General features: G+C 39.2%; 2 protein-coding genes and 1 pseudogene across 4 annotated transcripts in view; all 3 read left to right on the forward strand.

Annotated features, from left to right (window-relative positions):
• Positions 1-5,137, forward strand: part of LOC146480399 (tartrate-resistant acid phosphatase type 5-like) — a 17,820-nt gene extending 12,683 nt beyond the window's left edge. For all 3 annotated transcript variants that reach the window (XM_085109586.1, XM_085109587.1, XM_085109588.1), the window contains 5 exons: positions 838-910; positions 1,830-1,904; positions 2,982-3,129; positions 4,046-4,149; positions 4,791-5,137. In XM_085109586.1, the coding sequence (XP_084965712.1) occupies positions 838-910; positions 1,830-1,904; positions 2,982-3,129; positions 4,046-4,149; positions 4,791-4,977 (587 nt within the window). In that variant the 3' untranslated portion in view covers positions 4,978-5,137. The remainder of the gene's footprint in view (positions 1-837; positions 911-1,829; positions 1,905-2,981; positions 3,130-4,045; positions 4,150-4,790) is intronic.
• A 4,572-nt stretch (positions 5,138-9,709) lies between these two features.
• LOC146480400 (D(1)-like dopamine receptor) lies at positions 9,710-20,334 on the forward strand. The gene is made up of 2 exons (XM_085109564.1): positions 9,710-11,294; positions 20,100-20,334. The coding sequence occupies exon 1, from the start codon at positions 9,908-9,910 to the stop codon at positions 10,652-10,654; it is 747 nt and encodes a 248-aa protein (XP_084965690.1). The 5' UTR covers positions 9,710-9,907; the 3' UTR covers positions 10,655-11,294; positions 20,100-20,334.
• Positions 13,157-24,582, forward strand: LOC146480401 (D(1)-like dopamine receptor; annotated as a pseudogene).
• The last annotated feature ends 20 nt before the right edge of the window (positions 24,583-24,602 follow it).

Below are 24,602 nucleotides of genomic sequence, written 5' to 3' on the forward strand. Positions count from 1 at the left end.
AAAACGAGATAGCCGTCATCATTGTACTACGAGTTTTTAAGAACGGCGTACTGGCGAAAACAAGTCCTCGACACGTAGGTGATCTCGTCTTTTTGAATCACAAATGGGCTTATGGATATCATCATTGAAAACAACTGCGTCAATTGCAAGTTCGTCGCTTACAAACTGAGTAAAATGAAACTTTCTGGGGATACATCTTTCTCAGCTTCTTAGTACTTCGGTAAAAACTTGAAGTCAAATCTCTTAGTATATACTCCGGCGTAAATCTAGAACTTAAACCAACCAATACTTGTAAGTGGATCCAAACACGCGCGGGAAATATTTACAAACAACTCGTGATTAATTTTGGCTTACCTTCGAATTAGTGAAAAAAAGATTGGCGCAATTACACTTGTAGCATACCAAAACAAAGCCAAAGCAACTATCGATTGCTTTCCGGTCTCTAAAGTAAGAAAAAAAAAAAAAACAACAGCCAAACAAATACTAGTGAGTGGATCCAAGCACGGGAAAACGCGTATACGTTCTTGTTAGTAAATAAGGTGACCCCCTGCACTTGGAGCGTACCAATACAAGACCAAAGCAACTATCGATTGCTTTAACCTATAAATTGCGTCATAACACGTGGAGAAGCCGCAATTTCGGAAATACAAACTTCCGCAAGCCGCATTTGTGGACGTATTTCAATAGTGCAGTTAAACGTTATTATAACAAGTGCTTCTCGACCCTCGCTATTGCAGCTTTTGGTAATGACAGAGGTACGCTGTCAAAGATAACTTTCATTTCCTTTGCCCAGGTTTTTTTAGTCAAAAAAGTAGGGTTTTACTATTTTTTTTTCAGTTATAAAGATACCAGGATCACATAAAACAGTTCAGCTGGTGATGATAGATACTACACTACTCTGCTGTAGAAAGTAAGTTCAAAAACGTATTAATAATTCATAAGCCCATTGACCTATCAAATGGTCGATAAAACATCACGTGCAGCGGTTTTAAAACCCGCTAAAACCTCCTCCTTATTAGTATGCGTTGTTTAATGTTTTTCTCGTATGCTAATTTCCAACGTTCACAAAAGCATCATTTTTATGAACTCTCTTGACACACGCTTTTCCAGGAATGTTTTTGAAGCAGTTCAAAAAACTCGCAGCACGTGTTTTATCGGGTCTAAAACCACTCGGCTGCGCCTCGTGGTTTTAAACCCGATAAAAGACATAAAACACTGCTGCAAGTGTTTTAAACATCACTAAAACTATAATGGTTGTCCTTGCGTGTATTAGTATTGTTCTTATCAGAGAGATTTAGACTCACGTTTACGGCAAACAGCAAACCTGAGGTTTGCGTTTATGTTTTCTTGAACAAAAAATCAGTGCATAGATGAGAATAGTGCAAAAATAATTCTGCCCTTTGGCGCTAACGCAAAACTACTCAATTTTAGTAAGAAACTGAAAACAGTGAGCGGCAAATATGACGTAAACATGGTCACGTGGTCATTTCTACCGTTTGCTGTTTGCCTTAAACTTAATTCTAAATCTCTGTAATGTCCCTTGCAAAGTAATACTGGTAAATATTCTGGGAAGAGTGGTGAGTCTGGTTTAGCCAGATTTTACAGGGCATTTGGGGCAAAAACAAGTCATAGCCTGGTAAGCCTGGGACGTTTAAATATACCTGAAAAGTCTAGTAAGCTACACAATTTGTGACTGGGCACATCAGCTTAACTCTCTCTTCCTTCCTCATACCCATGTAGTATTTGGCGACTGAAAAATGTCTTTCATTTGTTCAGCTGATTTTAACTATACTTTTTAATTTGTTCTTGCTGTTGTTCCTATTGTTTAGTCAGAAAAATTTAAAGAAGTTACCACAACAGGATGAACAGCTAAAGTGGATAAGAGATACTTTAAGAGATTCTACGTGAGTACCTCTTAATAAACGTAGATTTTGTAACGACTTTGTTAAAGGCAAAGTAATCACGCCTGATTAGAACGGTTTAAATTTGAGTGTCATAAAACGAGACCCGAAGTAATTACCCTGACCAATCAGAACAGACGTAAACAGGGTAATTAACCGATCAGAACTCGAAGCAAATCGGCATGAAGCCAAGAGCGGAAAAAAGTGTGCAAACAAACCACGATTGGGTTTGGTTTGCTTCTTATTGGCTCAAAAGTGGCGTGAGTTTTTACGAACCAATCAAAAAGTGTAGAAATATGAAATTAAAGCAAATGACCGATTACTTTCGACACTCAATTGAAAACCGCTGTAATCACAAAGAGCGCAAAAAGAAATTTGCTCGTCATCATCTTTAACAGTGCATCATCGTTATCATCATCATCATCACCACTACCACCATTTTTTCAGCCCAAAAGTGTTCATTAGAATCATGTATATTGTAATTTTTTTTCTCATATCACAATACCACAAGTTTTTAGACTACAAGCGTTCATTGTAATTCATTACTTTGCTATAATAATTTTAGGTGTATACAGGGCCCCTCGGGATAACAGCCCCGTAGCTGATTGGGCCACCCTGTCTTAAATAAAGTTCACTTACTTACTTACATTACCATTATTTGGCCAATTCGCCAAACCAGCAGAAGTTTTCGCTTTCCTCCTAAATGGTTCAGAAAACAACATGTTTGCTTTCTCAGTGCTAAACTTTACATAAACTAATAATAATTACTAATAAGAGCGTGAAATGTTTGTAACGACTTAAATTGACAATGTGTACATTTGAAACTCTGTTTAGGATTAAGAACACTCGTATTTCTAGGAAAAGTGGTTGCCTTAGTCCGATGGTTACTTAAGATAGCCCTCAAATATATATAGTGATTTGAGTGAAAAGTAGGTAGCCTTTCAGAGAATTTTGACTGTACAGGTCTCCTATGCGACCAATCTTCCGGCGGCCAGGGTGGTCGCTTACAAGAGCTCCAGCTGTATATTTACAATGTCGTGCAACAATGTATGACATCTTATCCTCCGAATTCACTTTCAGAGCGGATTACCTTATAGTAGCTGGCCATCACCCTGTATTGTCAGCCGGTATTCATGGAAGCACTTCCTATCTTATTTCTAATCTCAAGCCACTGTTGGAGGAGTATGACGTCACTGCTTACCTCAGCGGTCACGATCACAATCTACAGGTACGTCAGTCACCAATTGTCTAGGAAGTTATTTCTTCCGGACGAAGTAAGCATTCCTTTGGGTGGGGGTTGCAAGTTTTCAGATACTGTATGAACATCCTTCCTTGATTTTCCTTTGACTCCCTTTAAGCACGCCATGATCACGTGGCTAGCGCGTGAACTTTTCAATCTGGCGGTTGTTGGTTTCTGGCATCATGTTGTTTCTTCAAACTAGAAACTTTGCCCGAAGTTCTCTATCTCTACCCACGATAACCTAAGAAAATACCCGGGAGGAATCCTATGACAGATTAGCATTCAATTCAGGAATGCCAAGTATTTGAACTCTTAGTTGCTATAGAAACCAGGGGCGTGGGCTCGCCAACCTATGATCTGAATCAAACACTGATATCAAAGTCTGGTTTGAAACGCATTCCATGGTATCTCTGATATCTATGTCGCATAAAGGCAACTGAAATTCCCGGTGCCAAGGTAAACAACCAAACAATTGACAGTTACTTACAGCTCTACATGTTTTGGACACCAAACGGTTGTATTTGACACAGTCAAGGGCCATGAGAGGCCTGGAGAAAGACGAGATTATTCAGGTATATTAGTGACGGTGAGGCGAGAATGTGACCAAATGTTTAGACCAAAAAAATACTACAACAATGTAATATAATGGGAAAGGACTCCTTTAATTCTTTGTATGAACTGAAATAAGGTAACAAAAATCACCAACAAGCTCCTTATATTTCCTGATTCAGGAATTCAAAGAAGGCCTGTACGACGATTGAGGGCAGTGTCAGAAGTACAAGCTGAGGACCTTCTTGCCTCACAAACAAACTTTGTATTGAACATGACGTTTGAACGTGTTATTTTCGATTCCTCAGTAATATTACAAAGGTATAACTGAAGCACTAATTAATTATTTTTGCAGCACCTCAAAGAGGAAGATTCCAACTTGCACTATTTCGTGACAGGAAACGGAAACTTCTACAATCCGTACGCGCACCACAGAAGTGGCGTTAGTGGGTCACTAAAGTAAGTCCACAGAGACAATAGGTTTTTATTTTGGAAGCCGTCCTCTATTATCAAACTCATAATTTTCTGGTCTTTCTGTCGTTAATACTTTGCTTTTCTCTTTTTTAGCAACTTGAAATATAACAGATTTTTATTTGGAACTGTTACCCCCTATTCCTAGGAAGGTGGCCCTTTGTGGTTCAGACTTTGAAATAATGGCTCCTTTCAGATCAAAAAGTTACGCCATTAATCCTGTCAGCTGCAAAGTCACGTCTAAAACTTAAGTTGAAGCCGCAAACCGCCTGAAAAGTCATTTGTAGCACGAGCACCTAAATTCCTTTCACATTCGAGGCAAACATGTGAGGGTTTTCGGTTAGGCGTTCGGAGAAATCGTTTTCTTTTTTGTGCGCTTTGTATTGACTTTATTTCTCTGTTATGCTTAGCAACAAAAGTTCATAGGTTTTTCTCTGTGTAACTGATAAAACTCAGTTACATAATTAGGCATGTATATATATATAGATCCACTGCTTGGATGCTTGGGACAAAAGATCGTGGGCTTTCAAACTGTTTATGTATATCACAAGTAATGCAAACAGCATTGTACTGCACATTGGCCGAAAACGCATAAATGGTTTTAACACTGGTATTTTGTGTATTTTCAGGTTTTTCAGTGGCGACTGTGGAGCATTCACTTTGTTTGAAGCTACTCCTGAATCTCTCAAAGTGTCACAGATCAACGATTATGGAAACGAATTGTACGAGACAAAGTTAAAACCAAGGACAGTAATTCAATCACTGGATGATGACGAAAATACAATGCTCGATGAATTCTTCACTTCGCAGTCCTGAGAATAAACAGTCTAGTTCCTTGAGTCCCATCAGATTAACACTATGTAAATACCTTCATTTTATCAAGCCAACTCTCTTATACTTCAATCATCAAAAGCGTTGTAAATACAAAACTATAGAGAGAAGTAAAGGGTTCAATAAAAGTATTTCCTAAGAACTGTTTCCTCGGTCCGAATTATGGCGCTAAGCCACTGATTTGAGGTGTTTGTCCAGCAGTATTGCGTAGCGACGCGCCGTTTCATAAATCGAGCCCATTCATTTTCATCATCATCATCATCATCATCATCATCATAATCAGACAAGGCCCTCCTTGTTGTAGGCAAGCTATTTTCGCAGTTGCAGAGTTAAGTTACCGTGCAGTAGACCTTTCCGTTCTGAGCATGATGACCTTCCGACGAAACGTTTACACTCGTAAGTAACAATCTGGGCCGTTGTTATTACACACTCATACAGAAAACGAGTTCAGTAAACATTTTTGGAAGTTTTCAACGATGGTTGCTGGATTTGTTTTTTAACTCTTCACATCCTCGTTCCCAGGGCTTACGCTACGATCTTTTCGTCAGCGGTCAGCAATTTAAAAACCGTGGAGGCTCTGGGGTTGAGACTGGACTATTCATGGAGTTTGTTTTTGTGTTTGCATGTTAAATCAACGGCCCGCTTTGTAAACAACAAGTGTAAAATGTTTTATTAAATTGATCCCTATAATCTGTACAGGGTTTGAATCCCTGCAAGGCAGAGCATTTACTCTCTTTTTGTTTTCTTTTGTTGTTGTTGTTGTTCTTGCTTGGTTCCGTTTAAATTTATTTTTAATATTTTATTTTTCCGCGGAGCATCGTACATCAAATAACAAGATAATATACCACATTAAACTCCAGCAGGTAAGTGGCACGCAAAAGGTTAGAGCACCAAATTTTATGAGGAAAAAAACGCTTTGAGAGGAGGATCACAAATGGACCAAATAAGGGTAAAATGTGAGAAGTCCACGGACCACTGCAAAAGAGATACAACGGGGAAATAAATTTTAAAACAATATTTTGGCTGGCCAGACCAGCCTTTATCACGGCCGATTCAGCAGATGAAAGTAAATTCATTGCAACGTTGTTACCTCAGAGGGGTACTCCAAGCGCTTCTGGAAAATAATCCAACAGCTTATAGTCGTACGTTTACGACATCACGGTTCAAAAATACCAAAAACTTGTGATTACTGATAGAAACCGTATTTAAATCAAAATGTTTTCCGGTGCTGGTGATTTTGTGATACCAAAAACTTGTGATTACTGATAGAAACCGTATTTAAATCAAAATGTTTTCCGGTGCTGGTGATTTTGTAATACCAAACACTTGTGATTACTATAGAAACCGTATTTATAAAAAAATAAATAAATAAATAAATAAATAGGAATTTCAGTGGAATCCACGGAGTGGCTCTTCTCTCCACTGTTTCCAGGTAGAATTGGAATTTGGAAATGTTAGTTTTTGTGGAGGGAGGAAAACTGGAGAACCCGGAGAAAAACCCGCGGAGCAGGGCCGAGAACCAACAACAAACTCAACCCACATATGACACCGAGACCGGGAATCGAACCCGGGTCACATTGGTGGGAGGCGAGTGCTCTCACCACTGCGCCATCCCTGCTCCCCAAAATGTTTCCCGGTGCTGGTGATTTTGTGATTATTTCCCCCCATTGCCCCCATAGTCCAGAAAATTTGAAGATTTCTCTATTATCAGAATATACTTCGATTCACTTTCCAGAAATGTCCAAACATATATATTTTTGTGTGTCATTAAAATATTACCGCGGAAATTCGGAGAAGCTTCAACTTTAGCATAACAGCTTTTAATTAATTCTTCAGTATTCAACAATGGAAAGGCTCTAGCTAGCTATTGGGAAGTCATTGATACCTTCACACCTAAAATTATCGTAATTTCTTCTTGTGCAATTTATGACTTTTCCCAAATCCTGATAAAACATGCATTGCAGTTTATGTAAGAAGTATTATCTGCAAAAAGAAATATGGCGTAAAACGTTTAAGTAGTAAAATCCCAGGGAAAAAAAAACAAACAACAACAACAACAACAACAAACGCTTACGCAAAATAGATATTTTTCCCGGGATTGTTTCAGTGACCCGCAATTCTGATGAATCTGCGTATCATTTTTAAAGTTTTAGCATCACAGAAGTCCATCTTTAGTTCAAGATGGTCGTTTTCCGTATCTCTGTTTTCACCTGGTTCCCCTACAAGGTGCTAAATAACCTTGGTAATAATTCAGTAGATCATGTAAAAATTAAGTTGAACGATGTTTGCTGTTTACCGTGGGCCGAATGCTAGTTTTTTTTAAAACTAAAATTACTAAAAGATTGTTTTTCTTAATAATATTCAAAAGAGAATTTTTGTTTAATAAATATGTTTATTACAAGTGGGAGAAAAACAAAATGGGTATCAACTGAAGAGGAAACCGCTGAAATATAAGTACTCTTTCTCAACTGCTACTTTTTAATTTTGCTTTCAGTAAGTTTCACTTAGTAAGAAGTAATAGTGCACGTTAAATATACTTCGCATTGCCTGACGCGGACAATAAATTGTCCAAGGTTCAAGGTAGTTCACAGGTTTTGGAAAATAAATAATAAGAAATTCGTAATAAGCTCCCAAAACAACTGATTTGTTCTAGGAAAATAATGTGACATAATAATGTGTTCAACTATTCATTTACTTTTGCAGTAATGGTGATTAGTGCCTTCGTTCTCTGTCAAACTCGGTTCCAGTCGAATCCCAACTACACTTCAGAATGTGATTTTTTACTGCAAAAATAGCTGGTCCCTTCTTCCACCATATCCCCAAACATGTGCAATAGCCACTTACCCAAGAAAAACTAAAAAAATGTACTTTATGGTACAATCTTTTTTTTTTTTTGTCAATTTTTTAACTCTGGAAAGTATAGGTAACAAGAGGAGGTTAGACTTCGAGAGTCTCTTATTTTTCTTAGGGATAGTAAAGCGAGCAAAACAGGCGCGCGTGCGAGCAAGAAAATTGCTTCCTGCGAGAAGACATGACACGTTCAACTATCGCTAAGAAAAATAATGAAATGCTGGTAGTCCAAGACGAGGTGTACACTTCTTTAAAGCTTGAACGTATGTGCGATATAATACTTGTTTTTCTTGCATGATAGCCTTTTCCTTTCCTTTAAATGACAAAAGCACGATTGTATTTCCTCTTAAACTCCGCGGAGAATTGGTATTTCTGCTAAGCATTGCGGAAATGAGGCAGAAATGGCCGTTTTCTGGTCACGGACCAGAAGACTGGGTCGCGTTAGGGGAATTATAGGTATATTCCTGAGATAGGTGCAGTTGTTCGTTACGTATTTGAATCAGTCTAGGCCAGCACTTGCTCGAACACCAAAATTTAATAATGCAAATTTTGAGATACTTACTTTTAGTCATTATTAGTTTCCGTGTACCTCTGCAACCAGAGTTGGCGGCACCGCAGCTGATTTCAACCACAAAGTGGTTTTGGGTTTTGGCTACTATTATGAAGATCTATCTTTTGTGAAAGGAGTATTGAAGTGTACACTGATAAGTTGATAGATATCTTGCAATAAACAGGCTTAATGAGGTCCTTGTTGACCTCAAGCCTCTGTATCTACACATCTGTGTTACTTTCTGGGTAGTGTAGGCAAAATAAGATTTATCTAAGAATGTTGAGTTGTCATTCAATAAACTTGTTTCAATATCACATAAAAACTGAACGTTATTTAATAAGTAATTAAAAGAATTGTTTGCGTATAAAATGTATATGCATGTTATGCATAAATGAGTAAAACCTAGGAAAATGTTTATGAGCAAGTGAAAGAAAAGCAGAAAAAGTCTCACTGTATATTCATTCATATGGTTCTAGATACGTCATTGCAATAGTTGCAGATCTCTAAGCTACACCGATATGTTCATCCTTCAGTCTGTAAGATTGAACACCAGGAATCCAGCCGATCATGGATTGAAAAGGCGACCATTAGCTTTGTAATCTTCGTCTCTTTTCACCTGCTGCCTATCAAAACGGAACAACAAGCGACAATAATCATAAAAGACTCAAAAATTGATTACCCCATGTTGACCGTTTTCTGTGACACTTAAACGCTCTAATTCTGCCCTATTTTTGATCCCCTGTTCACCAAATACGCATATTTTTTTAACTAAACAATTTTTTACTGATCCCCTGAGACCACAGTTTCTAAACTAAATCAAGGGATGAAAAATAATTTATAAGTTTGTCATCAGCTTTTTTATTTTATTATTATTTTTATCTGTCATCACGTCGTTCTTTTATCGTTAGTTCTCAAAGTCGTTAATAATTCCTTCAGCGAAAACGAAGGAAATCACCATTGTGAAGGAGGTTTGGAAAAGTGCGGATCTTTTCATAAAATTAGGTGAACATTTGCCTTGGATTTCTCCAAGAAATATTAATTAATTAATTAATTAATTAATTAATTGTTTGAGAAACTATATCAAACACTCGAAAAAGTGTTTCCTCCGATTTCCCAACGCCTCCATCGCCAAGTGATTTGAAAACACGAGACGCACCGGATGAAACACTCTTCCTCGTGTCTGATATTAAATCAAATGGGGAAATTGCATAGCATTAGTTATCACACTGACAATTTCTAACCATGAAAACTCTAAAACGACTGTTTTATTTTCTGTCTTTAAAGATTTGTAAAGACTTATGCCATTAGCAATTTTCTTTGTGACAATTTAGAGTACTTACGTCTTTCAAACAAAAGACAGGAAATGAACCTCAGAAAGGAGATATTGGAAAAAACTGTAACTCACAGGTCAGTTAATGCTTGCCTGTGAGCACGAAATAATCTACCACCGAGCGCCGTCAAAAGGTTTCCGCAAAACAGTGATAGTTAATAGTTTAACTTGAAACGTGACCTGACATGAGCAATTCCCTGGACGCCCGTTTTACAGTTTCGCCTCCAAGTACCTTGTCCAAAGCTTTACAAACCGCAGTTCTGTGCCCCACATTCGTAGCAAACCTGCTTGGTAACATGTGCGTTTTCCTGGCCGTTGTTCAAGTGCGCTCCCTCAGAGAGAGACCGAGCAGTTCTATCCTCGCCAGCTTGGCAGTATCTGATCTCTCCATGCTGTCTTTCCTTCTCTTCCGTTTGATCTGGTTGTACGACTTTGAAGCAGCGTCCAAAGTCTGTGAGCATTTCTCATTATTGGTAGCAACAATGTCCTTCGTGAGTATTGCTCACATTTGTCTGCTAAGCTGCGATCGCTATGTTGCTATCATCTGTCCCCTGAGGTACCCAGAAATTGTGTCTAAGCGACGCGTCAGAGGAGCATTGGGTGTTGCTTGGGGTGCTCCGTTGGCATCTTTACTCGCCGTGTCAATGATTCATTCTAACGAGAGAAGTTCTTTGTACAGGACAGATGCTCTTGGCTGCTCGGAGTCTGACGGTAAACCTTTATTGGCTTATCAGGTTCACGTTGCCTTTAACTTCACCTTCTTTGTGGCTACTCCTTTTCTGGTGATGATTTTCGTATACGGTCGTATCGCTAAGGTCTCCTTGTTTCATAATAACCGTGTAGAGCCTGGAGAAAACCTTAATCCTGAAACGGCCGAATTGAAAAGGAAAAGGAGAAAAGAGATGAAATGGATGAAGACCATAGGTAAGTAACAACTCTCCAGTGACTCAATTTTTCTACCATTTCTGTTATTAACAGTCCAAACTGAGGGCGCTTTCCATTTCTCTAAACTGGCAGGCCAGACCAATTAGTCTGTAAATCGAATGCGTCATTTTGAAAGGACGATGCTGCAAAATCTTGAACAATAATCACTCAGAAAATGGTACACGCTATTTTGAAGAAATTCGAAGGAGTAGGATAAAACTAATCCTTCAAATTTGTGCATTCCGTTTACGAACCGACCGGTGTGGCCGGCCAGTTCTGACAAATGCAAAGCGCCCTCAAACTTCATTTTGCCAAATAAATAAATAGGACACAACACAAGAAGATTTTAAACACACACTCAAAACTTAGAACCACCGACCTTACACAGCAAAATAAATATGAGAAATATGATAATAGGAAACTACTGTTTAGTGGCTTTAAAGATTGCATCCGCCGGCAGATTCATCTGTTAGAGCCACACACAGAAGATATCTTTTTACACACCTTTATTTTTTCTCATTTATATGTACCGACCATTAAACAAATTTAAGAAACGCTTTATTTCTGAACAGCCACACACACCTCTGGCTTGCATCAATAGGTAGGTTATGTTGCGAAATGAGTTAAAAAGGTAAACACGCAAAGCAGGTGTTCCAAAATAACGAATGTGCTCGGCTGGTCGCGCTTTCAGGAATTGTTTACTTACAATCCCTCTTAGCCATTTATATAATATTATAATAAAATTTCGATATAACGCGCGCGCTGATTGGTTGAAATAGCGTGCTTTATCAGAGTACAGATGCACGGTACTGAGCAAAGTTTGTAAACTTTGATGCCTTGTCTTGACATGTCTGACAGCTTTCGTGTTGTTCAACCAATCAAATCATTTGAAACATTCTAACAAGGATTGTGATTGGCTTATTTTAGCGTGCTTTGTCAGAGTACAGATGCACGCTGACGCCACATCTGTTCGTTCGGAAAATGAATTTGGTTTTGAAAATGAGGGTGAATGTGGGGGGAAATAAAAGAATTCTTTATCATAAAACAAATAAAGAAGCCTCGGCTGTGCTCTGTTCTGTTGTAAAGCACTTAGGAAGCGGCTAGAGCACTCAAGAAGTAGGGAGAAAAACTCGACTACGTCTCGTGCTTTACGACAGAACAGAGCACAGTCGAGGCTTCTTTATCAGTTGTTAAGCATCTTCATTTTGAATTTTTATAGCCTTTATATTTTTGGTACTTCTACTCTGGCCCTGTAGAAGACAGACAAGTTTCTATTTAAATTTATATTGAACGGCTAACTTACAATGCGTTACAATGGCTTACGTTACGTTTCAATTACATACAGCAGTTACTTACTTACAATTACTTACAATAACAACAGTTGTAATTCGCCGCCGACCAGTTAGCTCAGTTGATTGAGCATCGGACTACCGTGCGGGAGGTCGCGAGTTTAAACCCCAGCCGGACCAAAGTGCTGCCTTTGTAATGACATCTGTTCAAACCCCAGCCGGACCAACACTCAGGGTCTTTAAAAAGACCCTGACAAGAACGTGCTGCCTTTGTAATGACATCTGCAAATGATTAGACTTTCTAGTCTCACAACACTTCAATGTTCATAACCCTGTGGGACGTTAAAGAACCCAGACACTAATCTGGCATCTGCAAATGGTTAGACTTTCTAGTCTTCTCGGATAAGGACGATAAACCGTAGGCCCCGTCTAATGTTCATAACCCTGTGGGACGTTAAAGAACCCAGACACTAATCGTAAAGAGTAGGGCATGGAGTTCCTGGTGTGCTGGCCTGGTCTCGGTGATGTTTTATGATTTCATGGGTTGGGTGGGTAGGATGTGGTCGCTAATGGACATATGCTGATGTAAACCGCATTTGAATATATATATGAATAGAAAATGCGGTATATAAATGCATTGCCACTATTACATTAAATCTGCCCTTCAGTCCGTTATGTACTGGCCTTGCAATTAATTGTTGTTTATGTTTTGTTTTGCTTTTTGTATTTTTTTTTCTTTTTCATTCTTAATGTTGTTTAGTACAGGCTTCCCCTTTTGTTAAAAGGTTTAGACCTCTTGCAATGAAAGGTCACAACAATTAAGGTTTTTTCAGCCACCTCCGGCTGCCGCACTAGTGACCATGTATGATACCTGTATTAACGTGATGTGTTGTGCAATGTATTTGATATCATGTGACATGTAATAATTTATTTAACTATGTTTTTCGTTGCAGTGATTGTGATTGGTGCCTTCGTTCTCTGTTATCTCCCCGCATTTATTTGTGCGACGGTCGCGGCCAAACTCGGATCAAGTTCGGTCCCAGTTGCACTCCGTTCGCCCTTTATTCTGCTGCTCGCTATAAATAGCGCTCTGAACCCAGTCATCTATGCGTTCCGGTCAAACGAGTTCAAGCTGGCTTTCAAGAAACTTCTCAGAGGAGCTTCGGTTGGACGTGAAATAGAAAATAACAACAGGGTGCGTACTGGCGTGCAGCATTCAAAATGACCACCTGCCATCGTTATCTTGCCTTCCCAACTGGCAAAACCAAGATTGGAGGAATCATCGGTGATGCTGTGATGGGGAATTTCGGAGGCCAGAATGAAGAGAGTCAAAAGCGCGTTGGTTGTGGTATGACCAGGGTGTGGCTGGAGCAAGTGCAAAGGAATACAGCAATATTTGACTTTGCAAAAAAAAAAAAAAAAGAAAAAAGAAGAAGAGTACATTAGAAATGTACAGAACTGCCAAAAATTATCCAACATTTCTAATCACGCGTGGACCAACCAACAACCACTCAATTGACTTTGAAAACGCAACTGTGATTGATAAAGGTGACCATCGTGCGAAAGAGTCTTGAGCCATGACTAATGAAGCAGACAATAATTCCATGCCATTACCTAAACAATAGCAAGTTTATTATTCCGCTATTTTTTCGCACTGTATGCATTCGCGCGCTTTTTAACATTTGTTAAAGGCTGTAGTCTGGTAGCCGAAATCTTATGTTTTTTTTTCCTTTTTAAGCTAGAGAACGCCTTTTAGATTTTAAGATGTCTAATACAGGTTAATCATCTATATTTACAACTATGACTATAATGTGAGTTCATACAGTCGATAAATACAGTCGAACCTCCATGTGCGACCGTCCACTCGTAAGCGACCACCTCCCATAAACGATCCCCTGGTCAAAAGCCCTACAGTTGAAAGCTCTCGTAAGCGACCGTGACCACTTTTTGAGGTAACAGTATTATAATTTTTCATTGTTTTTTAAAACTCTTGTAAGCGACCACTTGACACATCGTTTGATGTCCATGTCATACCAGGTTACTCAGAGTTTACGAGGAACTTTTAATAGTGACCATCTAGCACTGCTCGTATTGTAACTAGGAAAATGTATGCAATAAATTCTCTTCAAATAAGCAGTAAATGTGTCAGACCTGTTTCTGGAAAAGAACCCATCTGGTTCGACTCTCGTAAGCGACCACCTCCCATAAGCGACTACTAAATCTTTGCATTCTGGGTGGTCGCTTACGGGTGGTTCGACTGCAGGTCGTTCTTTAGGTGGGGACTCAAGACGTTTATATAATCAATCTGTCTTATTCTATTAGTTTTATAATGGTAAGTTCTACGCTTGCTTCTACGGTATCCAGCTCGTGCCACACTAGATTTACTCCACGTTAAGGGCACAGTTTACAACAATCCCAGGGGCCCCACTCACATATTTTAATGACGAGGGGGTCCGAAGGATTTTTTTGGGTCTGACATTTTGGCCAAAATGGATTTTTTTGGGTCTATAAGAGACGCCGGGATTTTTTGGGGTCGCGAAAACAACACAGGCATTTTTTGGGAGGTATTGTATTTTTCATCAGCTCAAATCAACAATCACAAAAGCGCAATTTACTGCTTGTGTGGTATTACAGGATATTTCTGAGATTGTAATCTATTTGTTTTAACTTTCTAGAAGATAAATAATAAAATTTGCTAATGCAAAAAACTCTGAGGGACTTTTTTGGGTAGACAAATTTTGAATTTGGGATTTTTTTGGGTATAAAATATGAACCTCTGTCGGACCCCCCCCCCCCCCCCCCACCCCCGTCATTAAAATATGTGAGTGCCTTTAACGTATAGGTACCATTTTTTTCTAAGATGTACGAGAGTCTGGAACATATTTCCTAATCATGTAGTATGCTGTGAATCACTTGCTAGCTTTATAGAATCAGCCCTGAAGGCAGTCAAGTAGCTGGTAGCCCCAGCTCATCTTCATAGACTGTAAACTGACCACTGCCTGACCACTGCCTGACAACACTACTCGCCTCGCAAGCTACAAAGGGAGGCATTTATTGGTCTTAGTATCTAATCTAACTTTTCAAAATTGTTGTGGTTTGCAAACTCGCATGTGTTATATGAAGTTAATGAAAATGTGTTATTTCCTTTCCTTTATTAGCCTTCTTTAGCCTGACTATTCAGTTGACCTTGCTCAGTGTGCCTCCTTCAATCACCTTCTAAACTGTCGCCTACAAAGTTTGGCATCGGTATTCAGTTACATGTAGCTTCGCTGTTTCGTCCTTAATCGCCTACTAAACTGCTGATAACAAATAGATCAGCCTTCTTAAGCATGACTATTGCGTTGGCTCTGCTGTTTCCTTCTTTAATCGCGTTAAAAACGGTCGACGACAAATACATCAACCTCCTCTAGCATGAATATTTAGTGTATAGCGTTCCTGTTTCTTTCTTTACGTCTCCAAAACTCATGGAACTGATCTGTGTTGATCTTGCTGTCTTGGGTTCTGTTCACCCCAAAGTCAATGGTCCTGACAGACGGTTCTCTTTGCTCAACTTACAGTTGCAGATGAACCTTGCTACTCATGACGTGATCCGAATGGTCTGTCACATTCATTTATTATTATTATTATTATTATTATTATTATTATTATTTAAAATTGCATTGTAATTATTGGAATTATTAGATACTTTTTAAGCTCTGAAAAGCCCCCCCCCCCCCCCCCCCGGGGAGAGTTAAATAAATTATTGTATTGTATTGTCTGTCAGAATTCGCGTTTCTCTAAAAGCAGGTACAGGGTATCCTTTGATTCTGAACCCTCCTTTACTCGCCTTGGTTTGCGCTAGCCCTGGTCACACATCTGGTCTCCACAGCCAGTTTGGCCACTTCAGCCAGATTTCTAGAAGCTGCTACGACTCACTGTTTCTGCTCCCCACGTCATCTGGGTTTTGGTCAGTTCCTACCTGTCTCCAATTGATATAGGCCTTTTGCACTGATTTGTGCTACTCTATTTGAAACAAATTGATTGTAATGGAATAAACGTGATCGAATATTTAAATTCTGGTAAATAAATGAGAATGGTGTATTATTCAAATTGGTCATGCTTCTCTGAAAATCATCTTTCCTTTTTAAGGCTACAGAACCTGCTACTCCTAGGGGGTCATGCAATGAAGCTAGGCTCCTCAGCCCTTCTCTTTGTGGCTTCCTATGAATCTCTAGAGAAAGCAACAGTTAAGGTGTCTTCTTTCTTATCCCAAGGGAGTCCTAGTAGCTTTGCTTTATTGGGCCGGTTTTACCACCAAATGTTCCTTTGCATATGTTTGGCCTTCATCCTTCTAATGTGTACATGTATTTGCTTCCAGTTCTGGTGCATTAGAGTACCACTTATTCAAATCAAATCCCGCCCCCTTAAATACTGACACTGCCTTTATTCCGTGGCATTCTTCAATTCTGCTCTCGAGAAGCTTACGATGTCTGTAAATCAGATTTAACAACTTACTCCCTGTAATTTTGTCTGTACTTCGTTAGTCAATGGCAGTACCTTAAGTTTGTTTTCGATTGTTTTCTCCTCCGCTGCGATGGTTGTCGCTTTTATTGCTATAATTCTATCCTGGCAAGGTCACCATTTTGTCGAAAACTGCTTCTCCGGACAATAAACTAACACTCGCGATAGTAAACAGAACGGTTTTAATGGTTTTGCAAAGACATTCTCTCGCCTTGTCCTCGCTGTTCACAAAAAGCTAATCGATAACAACATCCTATAATATTTATGGATAACCGCTCCCAGACTCTAGGAAGGGACGTCTGGTACCAGATAACAAGAAGAGGTTAGAGTAAACCACGCCAGCGGGCGAACATTGTCTCCCGCGAGAAGATGCAACTCGTTTTACTTTTCCTAACAAGAATGAGGGGTTGCTCGTAGTCTAAAGCTCCATTCATACCAACAAAATATGTTTAATTAAACCAGGTTTAACAAAATGAAAACAGAAAGCTGAACCATTGGCTTTGACATAGGATTCAAGTAAACTTTAACTTAATGCTTTCATTTGTACTAAATCTGCAGTCCAAAAAAGAAAAAAAATACGAAAGCAGGTTTTATGAAGGAAACAATTTTAAACTGCGCTTGAACGTATGTGTGACATAACACTTGTTTTTCTTGCATGAAAGCATTTTCCTTTCCTTTAAATGTAAAAAGCACGACTGTCTTAAACTCCGTGGGGAAATGGTATTTCTGCTAAGCATTGCGGAAATGGGGCAGAAATGGCCGTTTTGTGGTCACGGACCAGAAGACTGGTTCCGAGTAAGGGGAATTATGGTTATCTTCCCGAGATATGTGCAGTTGCTCGTTACGAATTTGAATCAGTCTAGGCCAGGACTTGCTCGAACTCCAAAATTTTAAAATACAAATGACGAGATACTTACTTTGAGTCATTATTTAATATTAGTTTCCGTGTACCTCTGCAACCAGAGTTGGCGGCGCCGCAGCAGATTTCAACCACAACGTGGTTTTGGGTTTCAGTTAATGTTATGAAGATCGATCTTTTGTGATACGAGTATTGAAGTGTACAATGATAAGTTAATGGCTGTCTTACAATAAACCGGCTATGAGGTCCTTGCCGACCTACAGGCCTCTGTATCTTCACATCCGCGTGTCTTTCTGGGTAGTGTAGGCAAACTAAGAAGTATTTGAGAATGTGGAATTGACATTCAATAAACTCGTTTGATGTGGGTTTTTCTTTTAAATCACTTGGCTGTCGCCGCGATAAACACAGCTGCTGCGTTAATATTCAATATCACATAAAAATTGAACGTTACGTAATAAGCTTTTAAAAGTTTTTGAGAAGGTGAAAGGAAAGCAGAAAAATGCTCACTGTATATGCATTCATATGTTCTAGATACGTTATTGCAATAGTTGCAGATCTCTTAGCTACACCGATATGTTCATCCTCCAGTCTGTAAGATTGAACATCAGAAATCCAGCCGATCATGGATTGAAAAGGCAGCCATTAGCTTTCTAATCTTCGTCTCTTTTCACCTGCTGCCTATCAAGACGGAACAACAAGCGACAATAATCATAAAAGACTTAAAAATTGATTACACCGTGTTTACCGTTTCCTGTGTCACTTCAACCGCACTGTAATTATGCTCTGTTTTTATCCCCTTTTGTCAAAATAAACTAAACAATATACTTACTGATCCCCTAAGACAAAGTTCTAAACCTCAACTCAAGATAAAGTTTATGATCATTATTATTATTTTATTTTTTGTCATCGCGTCGTTCTCTTATCGTTAGTTTTTAAACTCGTTAATAATTCCTTTTAAAGCGACAAACAAGGGAAATCACCGTGAAGGAGGCTTGGAAAAGTAATCTTAATTATCATAAATTTGATGAACTTTTGCTTTAATTTCTCCAAGCATTATTAATTCACAGTTTAAGAAAAACTATATCAAACACTCGAAAGAGTGTTTTATCCGATTTCCAAACACCTCGAAGTTGGTTGACAAAATTCGGCTGCGCCTCATTTGGTCAAACCACTTTTCGGTGTTTGGAAATCGCAGGATTAAAACACTGTTCCTCAGTGTTTTTGCATAGCTTATCTTATGGTCAATTTGTAATAATAATAACTCTAAAACGCTTGTTTTATTTTCTGTTAAAATTAATAATAATTTGTTCCATTGACAGTTTTTCTTTGTGATAATTTTGAGTACTTACGTCTTTAGCACAAAAGCAAGGAAATGAACTTCAGAAAGGACATATTGGAAAAAATGTGACTCACAGACCAGTTCACTTGCTTGTGAGGAAGAAATGATCTACCACCGAGCGCCGTCAAAAGGTTTTCGCAAAACAGTGATAGTTAATACTTTAACTTGAAACGTGACCTGACATGAGTAGTTCCCTGGACGCCCGTGTCAGTAACAGCTTTGCCTCCAAGGACCTTGTCCAAAGCTTTGCAAACCGCAGTTCTGTGTCCCACAATCGTAGCAAACCTGCTCGGTAATATATGCATTTGCCTGGCCGTTGTTCGAGTGCGCTCCCTCAGAAAGAGACCAAGCAGTTCTATCCTCGCCAGCTTGGCGATATCTGATCTCTCCGTGCTGTCTTTCCTTCTCCTCCGTTTGATCTGGTTGTACGACTTGGAAGCAGCGTCCAAAGTCTGTGAGCATTTCTTTTTCTTGGTAGGAACCCTGACATACGTTAGCATTGCTCACATTTGTCTGCTAAGCTGCGATCGCTATGTTGCTATCATCTGTCCCCTAAGGTACCGAGAAATTGTGTCTAAAAGACGCATCAGAGGAGCATTGGCTGTTGCTTGGGGTGCTCCGTTGGCATCTTTGCTTGCAGTGTCAGTGATTCATTCTAACGAGAGAAGTGCTTTGTACAGGACAGATGCTCTTGGCTGCTCGGAGTCTGACAGTAAACCTTCATTGGCTTTTCAGGTTTATATTTCCTTCGACATCACCTTCTTTGTGGCTACTCCTTTTCTGGTGATGATTTTCGTATACGGTCGTATCGCAAAGGTCTCCTTGTTTCATAATAACCGTGTAGAGCCTGGAGAAAACCTTAATCCTGAAACGGCCGAATTGAAAAGGAAAAGAAAAAAAAGAGATGAAATGGATGAAGACCATAGGTAGGTAACAACTCTCCAGTGACTCAATTATTGTACAATTTCTGTTATGAACAGTCCAAACGGACGGCGCTTTCCATTTGTCTGAACTGGCAGCCCACACCAACCAGTCTGTAAATCGAATGCGTCATTTTGAAAGGATGCTGCAAAATCTTGAAAAATAACCACTCAGAAAATGGTACGCGCTATTTTGAAAAATTCGAAGGACTAGGATAAAACTTATCCTTCAAATCTGTGCATTCCGTTTACGAATTGACTGGTCTGGCCGGCCAGTTCTGACAAATGCAAAGCGCCCTCAAACTTCATTTTGCCAAATAAATAAATAGGACACAACACAAGAAGATTTTAAACACACTCTCAAAACTTAAAACCACCTTGCACAGCTTCACCTGTTAGAGCCACACACAGAAGATATCTTTTAACACACCTATATTTTTTCTCATTTATATGTACCAACAATTAAAAAAAATTTAAGAAACGCTTTAATTCTGAACAGCCACACACACCTCTGGCTTGAGTTAAAAAGTTAAACACGCAAAGCAGGTGTTCCAAAATAACGAATGTGGTCGGCTGGCCGCTGTCAGAATTGTTTACTTACAATCCTTCATGGCCATTTATATAATAGCATCTTCATTTTGAATTTTTATAGCCTTTATATTTTTGGTACTTCTACTCTGGCCCTGTAGGAGACAGACAGGTTTCTTTTTACATTTATATTGAACGGCTAACGCGTTACAATGGCTTACGTTACGTTTCAATTACATACAGCAGTTACTTACTTACAACTAGTATACCGGAACGGCAGTGAATGCTGCCTTGGGGAGGCAGGTGACTGCTGTTATGATGAGAATAAGAAGGGGAGGTTGAAAGAGTTGAAAATGACCCATGGTGCTCATTTGAAACCGGAAATCACAGTGATGACAAGAAACGTGTAAAACAACGGAAATGTGTATTTAATGACATGTTGAAAGTACAAAGGAAACAGAACTTACAATTGTATTTGTTTGAAACTGTTAAATATAGAATAAATTGTAGTGTGATTTTACTTAACGGCGGAACAGACTTCTGAGTTATACTTACTGTTACTAAGTAGTGAGCGTTTCTACAACGCCCTCTATTAGAGTGATTACATAAAACCTGTGAAGCAGCTACATACAAGGCAAAAAATATCGGACATTTGAAATGTTGTTTCCTGTTGCACTTGTTTATTTGGTAAGATAATGAATCTAACTTTTGTTTTACGGGGCGTATAAACATACACCAAGAGATCAAGTTTGGAACGAGGCGTATAAACATGCACCAAGTGATCAAGTTTAGAACGAAGTGTGAAAATTCACACCAAACGAAGCAATGGAAAACTAAAGTTTACTGACCTTGCAGTGAATACAATGATTCGCGTAAATAAAAATCTGATAGAAAATAAAATGTTGTTTACATGTCAAGCATGTCATTGAAAACGACTAACATCCAGTAAAACATTTGAAATGCGTATGTTATTCACATATTCCTGACTTAAGCTGAGCTAAAATGCAGTTTTGACCTGCTGAAAAAAATATAATCAGAAGATTGCTCGATTGGAATTAAATACGCTGTCTCAGCGATTTCGGCGCGGCCGGCTTCGAGAGTTCTGAAACATGGCTAAACATGAATGATTCTTCTACAAATACAGTCCTTGAATGCATTATTTGCTTTTCGCATGAGGTAGTGTTCATATTATAGTGTAAGTTCGTAGCTTGAGTGCCTACGTTTTGTATTTAAAAATGAACAAAGTTGGAAATAATCAACGCAGATAAGCTTACGTAATCAACAACTCAACCTTCAAGAATTTGCCTTCACTTTTACCTCGAGGGTTCTCGAGGATATACCTGACGCTGAAATTGCAAATATATTGCGTTCTGAAATTAAAAGAGATTCAGTTTAGAAAATATAAACGAAGTAGAAACATTCCGCAAAATTAGGGGCAATCAAAACGAAGAAAAAGTACTCACCTTGATTTCTCTCCCTTGCTCTGTCCGAAACTGGAAAAAGCAAAGCAGCGCGTTGCATTGTGGTGCCCACAAAATTAACCACAATTCCTTTTTCCTTTGATCTTTGCGCGACCACAATCCTTTGCATTTTGCAAGAAAGCTCTCGCAAGGCCCCATAAGTAAGAAGTATATTTCTGTGCCGATTAGAGTTGCTGCCTTGCTCGGTCGTTTCAGGCTCCCTCGCTGCGGCAGCAATTACTTACAATAACAATACTTGTAATTCACCGCCGACCGGTTAGCTCAGTTGATTGAGCATCGGACTAACGTGCGGGAGGTCGCGGGTTCAAACCCCAGCCGGACCAACACTCAGGGCCGAACACAGTTTTCAAATATACAGGTGTTAGTAAACATTATTTGAAAACTACGTACTTCTGAGTACCCGAAATCAGCATGGTGCAAAATTAACTAAGAAGGAATATATTTGGTATTCGGGACTTTACGCGAACACGACGCCGACGGCAACGAAAACGTCATCAAAGAAAAGGCTTAATGAGCTAAACAATGCTTTGCACGTGCACTACAAATTTTGATACATTTCGTCGTCATCTTCGGCCAAACAACAACGTGAAATGCCCAAATCCAAGGTTTTATGGAGAGCGGGAGCACATGACAGTAAATTTTCATTCTCTGTACTAACTTGAAGACCGTTTCCACAAGTTCTTTTACTGGATAGTTCGGCCACATTGTAGAAGTTGAAAGAATTGGAATAAGCGCAAAGTAGTACAAGTAACAGAACTTGTATTTTCAAGTGACGTTTTCGTTGGCGTTGCCGTCGTGGTTGCGTAAAGTCCCCACTTCTTGTTGAGCAAGGTGTCGTTGCCATGGCAACAGAGCAAGCTATTAACCATCCACAAATAAAGGTTTTCCTTAATTTTTAGAAAATGCAGTCGTTAGATTTTTTCCATTTTTTGTATCCAGAAAAACTCACAAAATATTGACATAGCGACGCTGCTTTCATGTAATTTTAACAGAGAGCTCTCCTGTAAATGTTGGTTTTGCACTTTCGTGTTTTTTGAAGACACCCTCTGTTAGATTTTTTTTTTTTTTTTGTTTGTAGGCGAGTTACGCTTTTGGAGAACTACTGTTTTGTCAAATTTCACGAAATTCTAACGAGCGGTTTCTTAGAAAACAGTTAATTTCCATTAAAACAACCAGTCACAATTTTTTGCTCAAATGCGCATGCGTGGCTTTTAATTAGATTTTCTCAGCAAAGATGAAAAGCGTACAAAAAGGCTTAGCTTCTCGTGAACTCACTTTTTTTGTTCGGCGATAAATGAAGGATTCACAAACAAGAAACTGAGCTATTTTAAGAGCTAAGGCTTACCTTTGTGATCCATTTAGTATAGAATCGAGGCATCGATAGTATTTGCTTACCACAACCCTAGCGCGCACTTAATAGCATCACTAACAGAATCTTTTAAGCGCGCGCAAACTGTGTTCGGCCAGCTTAAATAACTGAGAAGAAAGTGCTACCTTTGTAATGACATCTGCAAATGGTTCGACTTTCTAGTCTTCTCGGATAAGGACGATAAACCGTAGGCCCCGTCTCACAACACTTTGAACAATGTTCATAACCCTGTGGGACGTTAAAGAACCCAGACACTAATCGTAAAGAGTATGGCATGGAGTTCCCGGTGTGCTGGTCTGGTCTCGGTGATGTTTCATGATTTCGCTAATGGACAAATGCTGAATATATATATGAATAGAAAATGCGGTATATAAATGCAAAATCTGCCCTTCAGTCCGTTGTGTACTGGCCTTGTAGTTGTTGGTTATGTTTTGTTTTGCTTTTTGTTTTTTTTTTCTTTTTCATTCTTAATGTCGTTTAGTACAGGCTTCCCCTTTTGTTAAAAGGTTTAGACCTCGTGCATTGAAAGGTCACAACAATTAAGGTTTTTTCAGCCACCTCCGGCTGCCGCATTGGTGACCATGTATGATACATGTATTAACGTGATGTGTTGTGCAATGTATTTGATATCATATGACATGTAATAATTTATTTAACTATGTTTTTCGTTGCAGTGATTGTGATTGGTGCCTTCGTTCTCTGTTATCTCCCCGCATATATTTCTGCGGCGGTCGCGGCCAAACTCGGAACAAGTTCGGTCCCAGTTGCACTCCGTTCGACCTTTGCTCTGCTGCTCGCTATAAATAGCGCTCTGAACCCAGTCATCTATGTATTCAGGTCAAACAAGTTCAAGCTGGCTTTCAAGAAAGTTCTCAGGGGAGCTACAGTTGGACCTGAAATAGAAAATAACAACAGGGTGCGTACTGGCGTGCAGCATCCAAAATGACCACCTGCCATCGTTATCTTGCCTTCCCAACTGGCAAAACCAAGATTGGAGGAATCATCGGTGATGGGGAATGTCGGAGGCCAGAATGAAGAAAGTCAAAAGCGCGTTAGTTGTGGTATGACCAGGGTGTGGCTGGAGCAAGTGAAAAGGAATACAGCAATATTTGACTTTGCAAAAAAAAAAAAAGAAAAAAAAAGAAAAAAGAAGAAGAGTACATTAGAAATGTACAGAACTGCCAAAAATTATCCAACATTTCTAATCACGCGTGGACCTACCAACAACCACTCAATTGACTTTGAAAACGCAACTGTGATTGATAAAGGTGACCATCGTGCGAAAGAGTCTTGAGCTATGACTAATGAAGCAGACATTAATTCCATGCCATTACCTAAACAATAGCAAGTTTATTATTCCGCTATGTTTTCGCACTGTATGCATTCGCGCGCTTTTTAACATTCGTTAAAGGCTGTTATCTGGTAGCCGAAATCTTATGTTTTTTTTTTCCTATTTTAGCCAGAGAACGCCTTTTAGATTTTAAGATGTCTTATACAGGTTAATCATCTATATTTACAACTATGACTATAATGTGAGTTTATACAGTCGATAAATACAGTCGAACCTCCATGTGCGACCGTCCTCTCGTAAGCGACCACCTCCCATGAACGATCCCCTGGTCAAAATCCCTACAGTTGAAAGCTCTTGTAAGCGACCGTGACCACTTTTTG

Source organism: Pavona decussata, unplaced genomic scaffold, assembly GCF_977016875.1.
Source record: "Pavona decussata unplaced genomic scaffold, jaPavDecu1.1 SCAFFOLD_53, whole genome shotgun sequence".
NCBI classification, from domain to species: Eukaryota; Metazoa; Cnidaria; class Anthozoa; order Scleractinia; family Agariciidae; genus Pavona; species Pavona decussata.